The following is a 14,970-nucleotide window of genomic DNA, read 5'->3' as shown; positions in this document are numbered from 1 at the left end:
AGAGTTCTGTGCTAGGACAAATTGGGACAAGGAGAGCTGGCCTCCAGCCTTGGGCTTGCTGTTGGCTATCTCTTCACCCAGCCCCCATCCTGGACTCAACCTCATGGGTATATATTTGGGATTCTTTCCTCCAGTCCCTCTATCCAAGCTCTGTCCACACCTACTCCACTTTGAACAGCTGCCTCTTTCACCACCTTTTAGGCCTAAAGGTGTGCATGCTGGAGGCAGTATGGATCTACCGAAGGTCATCATCTCTTCCATAATCCTGTGCCTGCTCTCATGGTTCCCCATCTCAGTGAAAGGCACCAGCCTCTAAGCAGTTGCCCCGGAGGAACCTGAATAAGTCTAGGCTATTCCTGGCTTCTCTTCCCTAGTCAGACACCAGGAACTTTGGATTTGTACTTTCTAATCAGCTCTCAGATCTCTGTCTATTGCCACGGCCACTGCCTTAGTTCAGGGCTTACCTCTCACCTGGCTTTGGGTGATATCTTCCAAGACGCTTCTTGGACTCCCACCTCTCCAAATGCCATCCCCTCTCCCTTCCGGCAAGCTACCCTCTGAACTCTACACATAAGTTCACTTTGATGAGTTAAGAGAGAGATGGAGAATGTTTATTGTGTGGACACTAGGCAGGGCTCTGCACCAGGAGCTTTATGAATCATTTTATGCAGTTTCACAACCATCCTATTTTATGTATGTGGACACTGAGGTCCAGAGAGGTTGTCATCTTCCCAGTGTCACATAGCTGCTCAGCAGGAGAAATGGAATCTGAATCCAAGTCTTTCTGACTCTCATTACCAGGTTTTTTTCCCTCCTTCTAATCCTATACTGTCCCCTTGATATATAATTTTTTTAAAAAGGTCATATCACGGGGCGCCTGGGTGGCTCAGTGGGTTAAGCCGCCGCCTTTGGCTCAGGTCATGATCTCAGAGTCCTGGGATCGAGTCCCGCATCGGGCTCTCTGCTCAGCGGAGAGCCTGCTTCCCTCTCTCTCTCTCTCTGCCTGCTTCTCCATCTACTTGTGATTTCTCTCTGTCAAATAAATAAATAAAATCTTTAAAAAAAAAAAAAAGGTCATATCACTTTCAGGCTTAAAATCCCTTTGAGGCTTTCTACAATGTGGTAACTGATGTCCTTTGTGATCGGGCTCCTATTTATCCAACATTTTCACTGTGACCTTCCTACTTGCCACCCACTCTCCCACGTACTCAACGGCAGTTTCCAGAGCACTTCTGCCAACCCCTTCTGCCCTTCAGATTTATTTATTTTTATTTTTTTAAAAGATTTTATTTATTTATTTGACAGACAGAGATCCCAAGTAGGCAGAGAGGCACGCAGAGAGAGAGAGAGAGAGGAGGAAGCAGTCTTCCCGCCGAGCAGACAGCCCAATATGGGGCTTGATCCCAGCACCCTGGGATCATGACCTGAGCTGAAGGCAGAGGCTTTAACCCACTGAGCCACCTAGGCAGCCTTGCCCTTCAGATTTAAATTAAACATCCCCTTTTAAGTGAAGTCAGTTTAACTCTTAGAATTAACTTCTATCTCATCTGTGTTGGTTTTATACTGTATACATACCTCCGTTTTTTAACTTCTCACGTTTTACTAGAGTTACTTTTATTTCTCTATAATCCTCACTTAAGTGTTAGCTCCTTGAAAGGAGGACCCAAATTTTAGTCTTGTTTTTATCCTAGTTCCTGGCCGAATCTGGTGTACAACATGCAGCTAATAAATGCTGTTTGAATCAAAGAATAAACAAATCTCACATTCCTGAATCCTTCTCCCTCATGGTGTCCTTCCTTAACTTTAGGGGCTCCCATGAATGTTTCCTTGTAGTGTTGATTCTCTTTATTTGCTACACTTTCATACCAGACCTGGCCCTATGCCCAGCCTGGTCTACCAGCTGGCCCAGGGTTGGAGATGCACCACCACCAGGGGGCAGGGTGTGACCAGCCTTGCCGGGGCCTGCATTTTCTCCTTCCCCGGGGCCCTCTGGGTCTGGCTTTGGACATCCTACAGACCCCCTACATGTGTGTGGTGTGCCACCTAGATCATCCTCATAGGATCCAAGTGGTCATTGTCCCAGCTTTGGAGTGTTGGCTGCTAATGGCTCACAGCTGAATACTTCCCTGAGAAATACCTGTGACTGGAAGGAGCAGTCTCACCAAATATAATAGCCCTCTCCTGGGGCAGTGTGTATCCAATGACCGGCTGATGCAGGGGTACATGGCTTAGTCCCCTTTCCTTAGTTATCTCAAAGCATTTCTGCCTTTTCTGATGTCCAGCCCTGTTTTTCTCTCTGCTCGCTCTTTCTTTCTTTCTTTTTTTTTTTTTTTGAGTTTGTTTATTTGACAGATAGAGTTCAGAAGTAGGCAGAGAGATAGGCAGAGAGAGAGAGAGGAGAAGTAAGCCCCACCCAGCAGAAAGCCCGATGCGGGGCTCAATCCCAGGATCCTGAGACCACGACCTGAGCAGAAGGCAGTTGCTCAACCCACTGAGCCACCCAGGTGCCCCTCTCTCTGCTTTTAGAAAGCACCTTACTCCGCCCCCTCAGGGGACCACCTGTATACAAGCTTCCATCTCAGAGTTTGTTTCCAGCTTCAGATATCTGCTAAACTCCACTTGGATATTGCATTAGACCCCAATCTGACTCTGATTCCATTTTGCCCTCCTCCACATTAGATCCAAAGCGATCTTTACAAACACAGTCCGATTGCATCACAGTCCGATTGCATCACAGTCCTGCCAGAATTTCTTGAGTAGCTTCTCCATGCTCTTAGAATAAAGCCCAAATCCTAAACTTGGACTACAAGGCCCTGCTGGATCTAGCCCCTGCTGATATCTCCACCCTAAACTACCACCATTCTTCACATGTCCTCGGTTTCTACTCTCTGGCTACGTTGGTCTTTTTACTTGTTCGTTTTGTACACGTGTCTCTTTCCTGCCCAGAGCCCTTGCATATATTGTTCTGGCAGCTTGGGATCCCCCTTTCTCCACACCCCCAGACACGGTCACTTCTTGCTCACCTGACCAGTCTCAGTTTAATGTGACTTCATTAAACAAGCTGTCCCTGTGATGCCACCCCCCCGCCACCAATTAGATTATGTCTTCATGATAAAAAATCTTCTAGTGCCTGCCCTTCTCCTTCACAGGACTCACCTCACTTATAATGGTTTCTTTTCATGTAGGCTCCTCCCTAACATACGTGGGGCAAGAGTACAAATAGGGGCACCTTGATGGCTCTGTTGGAAGAGCGGACGACTCTTGCTTGGGGTCGTGAGTTTGAGCCCCCTGTGAGGTGCAGAGATTATTTAAATAAATAAATATGTATAAAAATAAATAATATATAAAAATAAAGAAATAAAGAATGCAAATACAGGTTCACAAATCTTGTGTTTAAATTTTTTTTTTAAGATTTTATTTATTTATTTGAGAGAGAGAGTGAGCAGAAGAGTGAGGGAGAGAGAACCTGAGGCAGACTCCACACTGAGTGCAGAGTCTGATGTGGGCTCCGTACCACAAAAGTGAAAGTGAGATCACGACCTGAGCCAAAACCAAGAAGTTGGCTGCTTAACTGACTAAGCCGGCTAGCTGCCCCCTTGGGTTTTAAACATTTAAAATGTAGAACTTGGGGCACCTAGGCGGCTCAGTCATTAAGTGTCTGTCTTAGGCTTGGGTCATGATCCTCGGGGTCCTGGGATGTAGCTCCAGGAGCTCCCTGCTCACCGAGAAGCCTGCTTCTCCCTCTCCCACTCCCCCTACTTGTGTTCCCTCTCTCGTTGTGTCTCTTGCTGTCAAATAAATAATAAAATCTTAAAAGAAATAAAATGTAGAACTTGTGCTAAGAAACTGTTAAAATATGTTCTATTCTTTTGCCTTGATGAATATATACATAATGGTCTGGGATGTTGTTCAAATTTGAATTCAGATTTGGACTTTATTCGAGTCCCCAGGATTCTATGGTAGAATGTGGTGGTAGGGGAAGAGGAAGCGTTGGGCCACGGGCCTTTGGGCCTGCTTCTTTTCCCACTCCTGACGCCATCTTGTACTATGAGGGCCCTCATAGGCACACATGTGGATCTCTCTGTCTACACATCCCAATTCTGTCTAAGACCTCCGGCAAATAGTCACCATTGGCCAGCCTGTGGGTCTAGGGGTGAATGTATCAGTAGTGTGGTCCACTCCCGCAAAGGCCAACCCAGGTGAGAGGTCTGTATGGGCCCCAGAAGTGGGCTTGGGGAACTTTGAACAGGGAATTGCTGGGTATCTGGAGTGTGGTCCAGAAGGGGATTGGGCGTGGGTGGAGGAGGTCTGAATTCCTCACCCTGTGAGGTGGGACACAGCCAGAATGAAGTCTTCCAAAAGCACAGGGCCCAGGGCAGGGGCCACTCTTGCCTGGGCCTACGGGCAGTAAGTTGATGTTTCATCAGTGTGTACGCTCCATGAAGGGAGGGCTGGTGTCAGTCTGATTTACCGGCGTGTCCCTAATGCCTAGCACGGTGCCTGGTGCTTAATAAACACTTATCAAATGAATATAGCAGGTAGATTTGGAAGAGGTTTGAAGATTTGGATCCATTACTGAAGATCTAGATACCAAAAGCCAGAACTTACAGGGCTTACAGGGTCTAATGGGCTCCAAAAATTGGAGGGCAGGGCTGAGGAGGTAGTGATGGCACTCCAGATTACTGACTGTGTCTCCTTTCCTCCCTCTTCATCTCGTGCCCCAATTCTCCCAGCCCTTCACTTGCCTGGCCTTCCTCCCCCAATTGTCCAACATGCCTCTGTTTATATCTTTCTCCTTTTTTGTCCTTTGGCCACTGCGCCTCCTCTGTGGCCTGACCACCTATCTGCGTGTTCCTCTCTATTTCTTTCTAGCTCTTAGTCCCCAGTCTGAACTTTCCTCTGACCCTTCCTTCTACCGGCATTGCTTTTCTGGTCTCTTGCTCCTAGCACCCCCTCTTGTTACCACTTACTCCCTTCTTGGTCCTCTCCAGAAGACTTTCTCTCTCTTTTAGGTTGCCACGGCCCTTTACCTGCCTCTTCCACGGGCCTGCATCCCTCCAATTCCTCTAATAGAAATCCCTGGAGAACCCCCAGCTTGTTCTGCCCTCCATCCCAGGTCGAGCCCCCTCTGCTAAGCCTTCCTGCCTCCCTTCCTCTGTTTCATCATTTCTGCAGTCTGCCTCCTATTTCCCTGTCCCCAGAAGTCCTGGAGTTAGTCACTCTCAGTGTGCATCTCCCAGGCTCTGGGTACACCCCCACCGAGAGGACCCATTAACCACCTCCTGGGGCCCCACTGGTCACCAAGGCCTCTCCTCTCTGTGCCCTTGCTCCTTCCCTCTGGCCCAGCCCTCACTGCCCGAACGGACTCCTTTCCCTAGTCAGTGGCACCTGGTCTGAGCCCTGAGCGGCTCAGTTTGCCTGAGCTTGTTTAGTCTGACTCTTTTAGCCCGTTAGCAGCTTAGTAACCACCCCCGCTTGAGCCCTCCAGTAAACAAGAAGATCAGCACAGATCTGACAGCTGCTCGGGGGCAAATGTCTGGCCAGGCCAGGCATGGAGGAAGGGGCTACATTCAACACTTCCTACTCTTTCTTCAACTCAGGAAGTTCTGGGCTCTTTTTCCTGGCTATGTGCCTCAAAGCCACATTCTGTGGATGTGTGTTCAATTCCCTGTCTCCATGATCTCCATTCCCATCTGTGGCCTTGTTCCCAAGCCTTGGTTCTGCAAAAAGAGGTGGATCCAGGCAATTACACTGAGAAACCTTACTACTTAAATCCTGACAATGGTCTCTAAGGTTCTCTGCTCCTTGAAATGCAGGACCAATGTGGGAAGAGAGTGATGTCATCTGATCTAGGTCTGAGCATGGTAAGAGAGACACAGGTGTGCACGCAAACGCGCGCGCGTGAACACACACACACACACACACACACACACACAGGGAAAGCTGCGTTAACTGTAGGTATTCTGTAGACCAGTGGTTCTCAAACTTCAGTGTTCATCAAAGTCCCCCAAGGGCTTATTAAAACACAGATTTTGGGGGGTTCCATGTCCAGAATTTCTGATTCAGTGGGTTTGAGGTAAGCTCAGAGAATATGCATTTTTAGCAAGTTCCCAGATGCTGCTGCTGATTGGGGGAACCACACTTTGAAAACTACTGTTCTCATCTGAATCCACCAGCTGGGACCAGGTTAATTTTTATAACTGATGATCCTCGGGGCTGATGGACACCCATGTCTCTCTCTGACTTGGGACAGGGGGCCTGTTAACCCCATGGGAACATTTGGGTATCCTCAGCGGGTAGGGAATATCCCTTAACTCGAGGGTTCTATTCTAGCCCACACCTTGTTTTAAACAGCTTCAGACAGGTTTAAACACCTCCTTAGCTAATTCCTAGTATCCCTGTTCCAACTTCTACTCAGGGATGAGAGCTCTAAGAGGTGTTAGGGGATTAGGCTGAAAATGTAGGTCACCCCCCAGCCATCTGGGAACCAGGATGGTGAAAGAGGAAGAGACAGGGACAGAGATACACGCAGGGAAAAGGGGAGAGGAAGCGGAGGGCGTGTGAGGGCAGTTGCAGAAGTGTCTCGGATGGATTGGTGGTGATTAGATTCCTGTGTCCCGAGGTGGCCCGGAAGGAAGGAACAGAGATCCCCACTCTCCCTTCTGCTGCTCCTTCTCCTGAGCTGGGCTGCTTGTCCTGGGACTGGGTCATCAAGAGTGGGAGAGGCTGAGGATTGGGTGGCCAAGTCCTGGACGTTCACTGAGGGGACTGTTGCCTATCTTTCTGATATAATAACTCTGAGTGACTTGGGACCTCACAGTGGGAGTGAGGCAGGGGACAGAAGTGTGAGGATTCCTGAACACAGGAAATAGACTCAGCTGGCTAGGTGAGAGTGGGTTCAGGACTGCCTGGACTCCTGAAAACACTGCCAAGGTGCTGTAGAGCATTGGAGGGTGAGGGCACCAGGACCTTCCCTGGGCCTCTTTTCCAGTCCCAGGCTCTCAGTCGCTGAGGGCTGAGGGTGGTGTTCACAGGGGGGTGACTGGCCAGGCCAAAGCACTCTCAGTACCGGGGAACTGAGTGTCTACGAGACCGATCAGCAGGAAAGAGCTTTGTTGGGGAAGATGCCTCCTTCCTTCCTTGAGAATAGGCTTACTTGTCCTCTCCCCTCTTCTCATTCCCCCCAACACCCAAGTCCAATAAGATATGCAAATGATCCCCTTACCTTATTGGCTGGAGGCCTGAGGACCCCAGATGACCTCAAAGCGCTGGCCCTTTAAGAGCGTCCCCGTGGACTTGGTGCCCACAGCGCCTTGTTCTGAGCACGGAGGCACCAGAACCCACTCAATGGGGTCTCCAGTCTCTGGGGAAGCTGTGCCTGCCTGACACTGACACTCACATCATTTCTACCATCCCCCAAGTGAGTATATTCAGGGCCTACCTTCATGCCAGGCCTCTCACCTACAACCTCCTCCTCCGTCCCCTGCTGTCTGCTCTCTGTTGTCCATCTTCAAGAATCCTCACACTTCTGTCCCCTGACCCACTCCCACCCTGACTGGCTTCGTGTCCCTCACTGCTATCACAGCAGGCTGATAACTAACCCTCCTCACTTATCTCTTCATTCAGTTTTCTCTGGACAGTGTTTCACCGTCTCCTCCCTGCTGGGGATCATTCCTTCAATCTGTGTCTTTGTTTCTACTGCCCCTGTCCTGTCAAGGGTGAGGGGCTCGAGAGAGAAGGCAAAGACCCTTCCCTGGGACAGGAAGAGAGAAGTGCTTGTCCTTCCTTCCACCTCTCTGGGCAGAGCCTGAGCGTCTGAGCTGACATTAAAAAGGGGGCTATCTAGGCTTGGGGTGTCAAGATGGAGCCAAATGCCAAGCCCCAGGGATTAGCACTCCCTACCTTGCCCCTTTGGGGGCTGGCAGTGGGGCTGTTGGTACTGGGAGCTGGGCTCCAGCTTGGGAATTCCAGGCTGGGAGGGATCTCTGAGGTCACCTAGCCTGATGTTCCTCAGGTGAGTACACACTCTGTTGTTGATAACAGGGAAGAGAGAGCTCCTTGCTGACATAAGTTTGGGACACTCTGGGTTGAGGTTGAACAGATGGTTTACTGAAGGATTTCTCAGATTAATATGCTGCTATGCTTTGTGAACCTGTAGAATATGGGGATGGGAGGCAGCATTTCTCAAAATTATCTGAGCATCAACTTCTTGGGTATTTTTCAGACTAAGGGTTTCCCAGAACACTCTGGGAAATGGGAAAGTCTAACTGCCTTTATTGAATGAAACAGGAAATGGGGGTCAGAATGGGGGAGGTGATCTGTCCAAGTTTGCACAACATAGCAGGTTCTGAATAGAAGGAGGAAACCAATTTTGGTTGGCTCCCTTTGGAGATATTGGCTTGGGGAAAGACGGTCACCACCCAGTCCTGATCTTTCTAGAACCAATTCTAGGACCTTTCTTTTCTCTTTGGAACATCTCATGCTCCTATAAAAGGGATTAATTGATTGATTAACCCATAGAATAGGTGTGCGCTGAGGCCCTTCTGTGTGCAAGGCATCGACTTAGGGTGTTTTGAGAGGTATAACAATGCATTATCTCTACATTAAAATTCACAGCATACACGCCTTCCCGTTGTCCAAAAATAGACACATACTCTGTCACAGTTAATTAAGCAAAATTTTTTGATTGCTTGGAAATAGAATGATGTCTCTTGAGATGACAGACCCTCTCAGTATGCCCCAGCACTAGAGTTGGAAGTACTGCCATGTTCCTCTTGTTCTTCATAGCTTGCGGAAGCACCAGTGGGGCGAGGGGCCATGCTGTATGTCCTCTTCCTCATTCATGCCTCTAAGCTGCCTGCCCCCAGTCAGGACCCCCTGCCACCTGAAAAGTTGTTCCAGCCCAGAGGTGACTCTTTAAGGAACAGCGTTACACCATCACCCAGGATTTTCCAGAACTCTGGCTCTCCAGGGCACTTGGGCCTTGGGAGAAGCACATTCCAGTGAAGGAGGCTGGCAAGCAGGCTCCAGCTCTCCTCTGTTTTTGCAGGTGCACCCCTCCCAGTCCAGCCTCAGGATGGCACTGCCTCCCAGCCCCCTGGCTATGGAATATGTCAATGACTTTGACTTGATGAAGTTTGAGGTAAAGCGGGAACCCTCTGAGGGGCGATCTGGCCCCCCAACAGCCTCACTGGGCTCCACACCCTACAGCTCAGTGCCTCCTTCACCCACCTTCAGTGAGCCAGGCATGGTGGGGCCTACGGAGGGCCCGAGGCCAGGCCTGGAGGAGCTGTACTGGCTGGCCACGTTGCAGCAGCAGCTGGGAGCTGGGGAGGCACTGGGGCTGAGTCCTGAGGAGGCCCTGGAGCTGCTGCAGGGTCAAGGTCCAGTCCCTATGGAGGGGACCCACAGCTACTACCCAGGGAGCCCGGAGGAGACAGGGGCCCAACATGCCCAGGTGAGAGATCAGTGTGTTGGTCTGAGGGGTGGCAGGGTGAGGGAGAACAGACCAAGAAGGGAAGAATTCCTGGACAGAGTTATGGATTGGGGAAGAGACAGAGGCAGGAGAATGGAAGGGCCCTTGAAAGAAAATCAGGTAGAGAAAACTACCTTCTGCCCCCTCCCCTTTTTCCAAATGGAGAGAAATGAGTAGTTCCAACCAGGAGGAAGAGGGAGAAGGTTAGAAGAGTATCAAAAGGGGATGGCTGAGAATTAATGGGGAGCAGTTCTTTACGGGGAGGTAAATATACTCCCATCTGTGGAAACCAGGGAAAGAATTGTGTGTGGAACGGAGTTCAGACTGTGGGAACAGGAATGAGGTTGGCCTTTTCAAACATCGTGCTTCCCCAGCCCCCAATCTTCTCAGGAAGGATTGGGACTCATCCTATTAATTATAGACACAGATGGGGGTGTTGAGGGCTTTAGGATGTAATCCAAATCCTTTAAGGGTCACAGGGTTGCGGACTTCAGGACAGGGGAGAGAGGTGCATTGGCAGGCGGGGTCCGCCTCGGCGCGTGTCCACTGGACACTAAAAAGTGCCTGGAACCTAACGCTAAGCACAGTGCAGGAATGGCGCGGGTTCCAGACTTGCAACTGGCTCGCCCGACCGTGGGAGGCGGGGCCTGCGGCGCGGGGCAGACACAAAGGGGCGCGCGTTCCCCAGGGAGGAGGGGCTTGTCGGGACCTGGGGCGGGGTCTGGACTGCGGGGTGGATATGGTGGGCAGGCGAGCATCCGGTAAGGCGGGGGCCGAAGGCGGAGCTTCCCGGGGGCGGGGCAGTCCACCGGCGACTCTTGGTTGGAGCTGGGCGGGGCCCCGCGCTGACCCGCTCCCCGCCGGCTCCCTCTGCAGCTGGCGGAGCGGTTTTCGGACGCGGCGCTGGTGTCGATGTCTGTGCGGGAGCTCAACCGGCAGCTGCGGGGCTGCGGGCGCGACGAGGCCCTGCGGCTGAAGCAGAGGCGCCGCACGCTGAAGAACCGCGGTTACGCGCAGGCCTGTCGTTCCAAGCGGCTGCAGCAGCGGCGCGGGCTAGAGGCCGAGCGCGCCCGCCTGGCAGCCCAGCTGGACGCGCTGCGGGCCGAGGTGGCCCGCCTGGCCAGGGAGCGTGACCTCTACAAGGCTCGCTGTGACCGGCTGACCTCGAGCGGCCCTGGGGCCGGGGACCACGCCCATTTCTTCCTCTGAGCCGCTAGGGACCTCGGAGTGGTGTCGTAGGAGGGTGGGGGGCACCACCCAGGAGGCCACTGTACCGTTCACTAGATGGTTACTGAGCGCCTTCTGGCGCCAGACACTCCGTGGTGTGACTATACATAAATATCCCCGAACTTCCTGGCCCCTCAGGGCATGCTCCGAGGTTAGATGCTGGTCATTTTCTGGGAGAGAAGTCTAATCACGCAGGCAGCCCAGACACCCTCCACCTCCCGTTTCACCCCACGTGACCAGGACGCTGCGATCTGGAGGAGCCAGTGCCGGCCACTGTGTGTGAGGGGGAGGGTGGGGAGGCGTGGTTGATAGCTGGGTAACAGTGAATGGGAGGCGAGGGAGTGCTGTGACTCCCCCTCAGTTTAGATTTTAATTCAAGGTTTTCAACCTGTAGTGCATTAAGGTGGTAATTAGCAATGAAGCCATGTTTTCATTCCGAGGCTTGTAACTCCCCATTTTAGGACGACTGCATTTTCAAGATTTCAGTTACCAACAGCAAGACAGTCTAGGAACTCTATCCAAGAAGCTTTCCTCCTACCCAGCCTGGTGGCCTCCAGGGCCCAGAGCAGCAAACGCCTGAGGAACTTTGGGAGTGCTTGGTGTGGGCTGGGAGAGACCTCTGGGCAGGAGTCTGGGTACCTGGGTGCCAGTCCCAGCCTCTGTCACCTTGAGAAAACCACTTGCTTCCCTGGTTTCTGTTACCTCCCAATCCTGGGCTGGATGACTTCTAACACCTTTACAGTTTTGGTATCTCCTTGGTGTGGGGCCCCAAGAGTCTCCCCAAGAAGCCCCCAGGACAACCTCACCAAAGGGACTTCCTGTCCTGCTCCTGCTTCCTGATTGCAGCCTGGTCAGTGGAGGAGCCCACACACCGGTCCTCCATTGCTCCGTCCAGGCTGCCTTGGCCTCCAGACCTGTGTAAGGTACCCTTGCTACCTCCTGCCTTGCTGAGGGCTGAGGTGAGATTTTACTCAGTATGACAAGATGCTGAAAGAATGAGGTTTTTGTGAATTAAACTTGAAGTTCAGGCAGAACTTTATACTATTGGCTAAATGTTCTTACCATTTAAGAAGTGTTCATTCTTTAGCCTTGCTCCTCGTGTGTGTGTGTGTGTGTGTGTGTGTGTGTGTGTGTGTGTGTTGAGCCTCAGTTCTGGAGGCCCAATGAAAATGGGGTAGAAGGGTGCGGATTGGGCCAGATGGAGCCTCCTCCTCCTACCAACACTGTACAGAAGCCCAGGAGCATCAGTGACTGGGCCAGGCCTGCCTATGGCTATCCTGAGGTCCCATAGTTGCCATGGTTACCCAGCCCTCTGGTTCATCTGCCTACAGAGAGAGTAGGTGGGGGGGGGGCGGGGGCGGGGGAGCGCTCTGGGCAGAGCAGAGGCATTGAACTGGGAGCAGCTACCTCACCAGCCACTGACATAGGTCCCCTAAGGGACATAATAAATAGGAAGAAGCAGTTGAGGGTGGGGAAGAGGCTCCCATATGTCTCTCTTCCTTTCTGCCCCCTCTATCCACCCCCTCCCCAGCTGTCTTTTCTCATCACAGTTCTTGTTCCCTCCTCCCCCTCCTCCAGCCCAGCTCGTCCCTCTTCCACTCAGGAGCCTGCAATATCTCCTCCATCTCCCCCAGGATTTCTCTTTCTTTCTCTTTCTCTCTCCTTTTCCAACACTGGCCACTGGCCACCCTCTCTGGCTCTGGCTTCTCTCTCCTGAGTGGTTCACAACACCTTTGTCTTCTCCTTCTTCGTTTCCTTCCACACATATCATTGAAGGGAGAGCCTAGGGCAGAGAGGGTCCCTCCAGGATTCGTTGTTTCTTCCCTCGCTCAGGATATCACCTGTGTTCTCACCCTCTGGAGCATCAGTCCAGACCCAAAACTGCTCTTGCACACCTTCCTTAACTGGCTGAGGCCTTGCACAGCACACACATAGGCAGAGAAGCCATCAGCAGGCACCCACCCACGTGGGTGCACAATCAGCCCACGTATCCATACACCTGGGGCTCAAGATGAGGCTCACACAGAAGTTGCACACCCGTGATTAAGAGTGTGGGCACTTCAGTCAGATGGGTCTGGGCTCAATTCCAGGCTCACCAGTTCTTTGCTGATGGGTGGATTTAAATGAAACCTCCCTTGATTTGAAGAAAAATGGGGAAAGCGATGCTAACTACCGAGTGAGCGTGAATGCACTTAAAGCACGTTGCACAAAGTTTCACACATGCCAAACAATAATGTTCACTGCTGTTGTTAATGTTATTAAGGGTACACAGCCTGGCTTTCTGAAACACGAAGGCCACACTTGTGGAGAGGTAGGGATAATGCATGAACACACACGCACATTTACACACCCAGGAAAACCAAGCTACACAGACCTCAGATGCCCCCTCTGTGTTCATAATCCACTCACAGACCTGCTGCCCTCCTTCTGTCCCCCCAACACCCCTGCTTGGCCCGCCCCACAGCTGTGTGGGGGCTGGAGTGAAGCTCCTGGGGGACTCAGCTGGGCTTCTCTAGAGACAGCTGTAAGAGGGGATCAACCTGCCCCCTTGACAACCCCTCATTACCACCCCCCATCTCTGGTAATTAACCTCCATGGTGCTGGGCCCCCTGGGGTTGGGAGGTGAGGGTAGGGGGGCTCCTTGGATCCCACTGGCACACAGCTAGGGTGAAACCGCTGAGATCCCGGGCTTTGTGGGAGCTCTGGCTCAGATTTGAAAGGTGCTGGTCCTCATTTCTTAATGGTGTGTGTGGATGGGTGGGCATTATGGACCATTCATGGGCATCTGGGGCATGATAGATAGAGACTGAGGTGTTAGGAGTGGTTCCCTTTATTAATGATCAGAAAGTCAGGATCACTGAAGAAAATGACAAGGCTGAGGGGTATGGGGCCTGGAGAGAAAGAGCAGGGCTCACCACACACTTCCAGGACCTAGGGGTCACAGCTGGTCCAAGAGGGAGAGGCACTGGTCACTTGAGTCACAAGGGTCAGGACAGGCACCTGGGACAGGGCGGGATAGTCATAAGCACTGTCCCCTACACCACCACACGAAGTCCGGATGTGCTCCACCAAGCCCCACCTTGCACCCCCCGCCGCCACCGCTTTGGGCGCCCGCCCCCCCCCCCCCCCGGCCCCCCCGGGGGGGGGGGGGGGGGGGGGCCGGCGGGGGCCCCGCCCCGGACTCACTGAGAGGCTGAGGGAGCGTTGGTCCGGTGGGAGGCAGTCACGGGCTAGGGCTGGGGGTCGGGGCCGGTGTGCAGGGCCTGGGAGCCCCGGGGCTGATGCCCTGGCTGGCGTAGTACTCCACCACCTGCCTGGGCACCTCAGCTAGGACGCACTTGGCAAGCGCAGAAGGTGCAGCCTGGGAATGGGGCCGGGACGGGTTTAGCAGGCCCGGAGGGTGGGGGCGGGGTCAGGCAAGAGGACGAGCCTGGGGGGGGGGGGGCGGCCCGCTGGGCTCCAGCGTCCTTCCCAAGCCATCAATCCCGTGCGGGAGAGAAGGGTCTGATTTGAGGGCTTGAGGAGCTGAGGAGTCCTACGACCGGGAGGGGGCGCCGGGCACTCACATCCTTGAAGTCCCGAAAGGGCACGAACTGGACGATGTCGCGGGCCGCGGGCACCCCTCGGGGGCAGCGCAAGGGACCGTCGTCACCATCCAGTAGCCGCATGTCGGAGAAGTCGGCATTGCCCACCCCCACGATGATGATGGACATGGGCAGGCGGGAGGCGCGCACGATGGCTGCGCGGGTCTCGGCCATGTCGCTCACCACACCGTCCGTGAGCACCAGCAGCACGGAGTATTTCTGAGGGCAGAGGGCAGGCGGAGGGGAGGAAAAGTAGGCTCTGTGTGCAAGGACGCTGGCACCCACCCCAAGCCCAGGCCCTGGGCCCGGCTCCACCTGAGGACACCCAGGGGGGCAGAGCCCGGTTGCCTGCTTCGCCTCCTCACCGTGGCTTGGCCCGTGCTCTGCTCGCGCTGAGCTGGCCCGGCCACGCGGTTAATGATAGGGGCCACGTTGGTGGGGCCGTAGAGTTGAATCTGGGGTAGGCACCGGCGGTAGGAGGCGATGACCCCGGAGATCTCTGTAGGCGAGGGGGGTAAGGCCAGCAGAAATTAGCAGGGAGCCCTTTTGGACACACTTTAAGCAAGACGGTCCTTGCCTGTCTCAGGGCTGCCTGGCCCCCTAAGTTCCTTACTAAGCAGGAGAGTTGGCTGGTCTGATGCTAGGCCAGGGGTCTGGAGTCCCAGATGGACAAAAGCTGAGTGG

The 14,970-nt window shown here is 53.2% G+C and overlaps 2 protein-coding genes across 2 annotated transcripts in view; one reads left to right on the top strand and one right to left on the bottom strand.

Annotated features, from left to right (window-relative positions):
* Window positions 1-9,076: 9,076 nt before the first annotated feature.
* On the top strand, window positions 9,077-11,017 carry NRL (neural retina leucine zipper). Its single transcript, XM_059371225.1, has 2 exons — window positions 9,077-9,457; window positions 10,352-11,017. The coding sequence occupies exons 1-2, from the start codon at window positions 9,077-9,079 to the stop codon at window positions 10,682-10,684; spliced, it is 714 nt and encodes a 237-aa protein (XP_059227208.1). The 3' UTR covers window positions 10,685-11,017.
* A 2,487-nt stretch (window positions 11,018-13,504) lies between these two features.
* CPNE6 (copine 6) overlaps window positions 13,505-14,970 on the bottom strand; it is a 7,161-nt gene continuing 5,695 nt past the window's right edge. The window contains exons 14-17 of the mRNA XM_059371224.1: window positions 14,652-14,785; window positions 14,269-14,505; window positions 13,889-14,063; window positions 13,505-13,702 (exon numbers count right to left, since the gene is read on the bottom strand). Coding sequence (XP_059227207.1) covers window positions 13,926-14,063; window positions 14,269-14,505; window positions 14,652-14,785 — 509 coding nt within the window. The 3' untranslated portion in view covers window positions 13,505-13,702; window positions 13,889-13,925. The remainder of the gene's footprint in view (window positions 13,703-13,888; window positions 14,064-14,268; window positions 14,506-14,651; window positions 14,786-14,970) is intronic.

The sequence above is a fragment of the Mustela nigripes genome, chromosome 13 (assembly GCF_022355385.1).
Source record: "Mustela nigripes isolate SB6536 chromosome 13, MUSNIG.SB6536, whole genome shotgun sequence".
Taxonomy (NCBI): Eukaryota; Metazoa; Chordata; class Mammalia; order Carnivora; family Mustelidae; genus Mustela; species Mustela nigripes.
The sequence above is the reverse complement of the archived record's forward strand: the minus strand, read 5'-3'. Positions and strand labels throughout refer to the sequence as shown.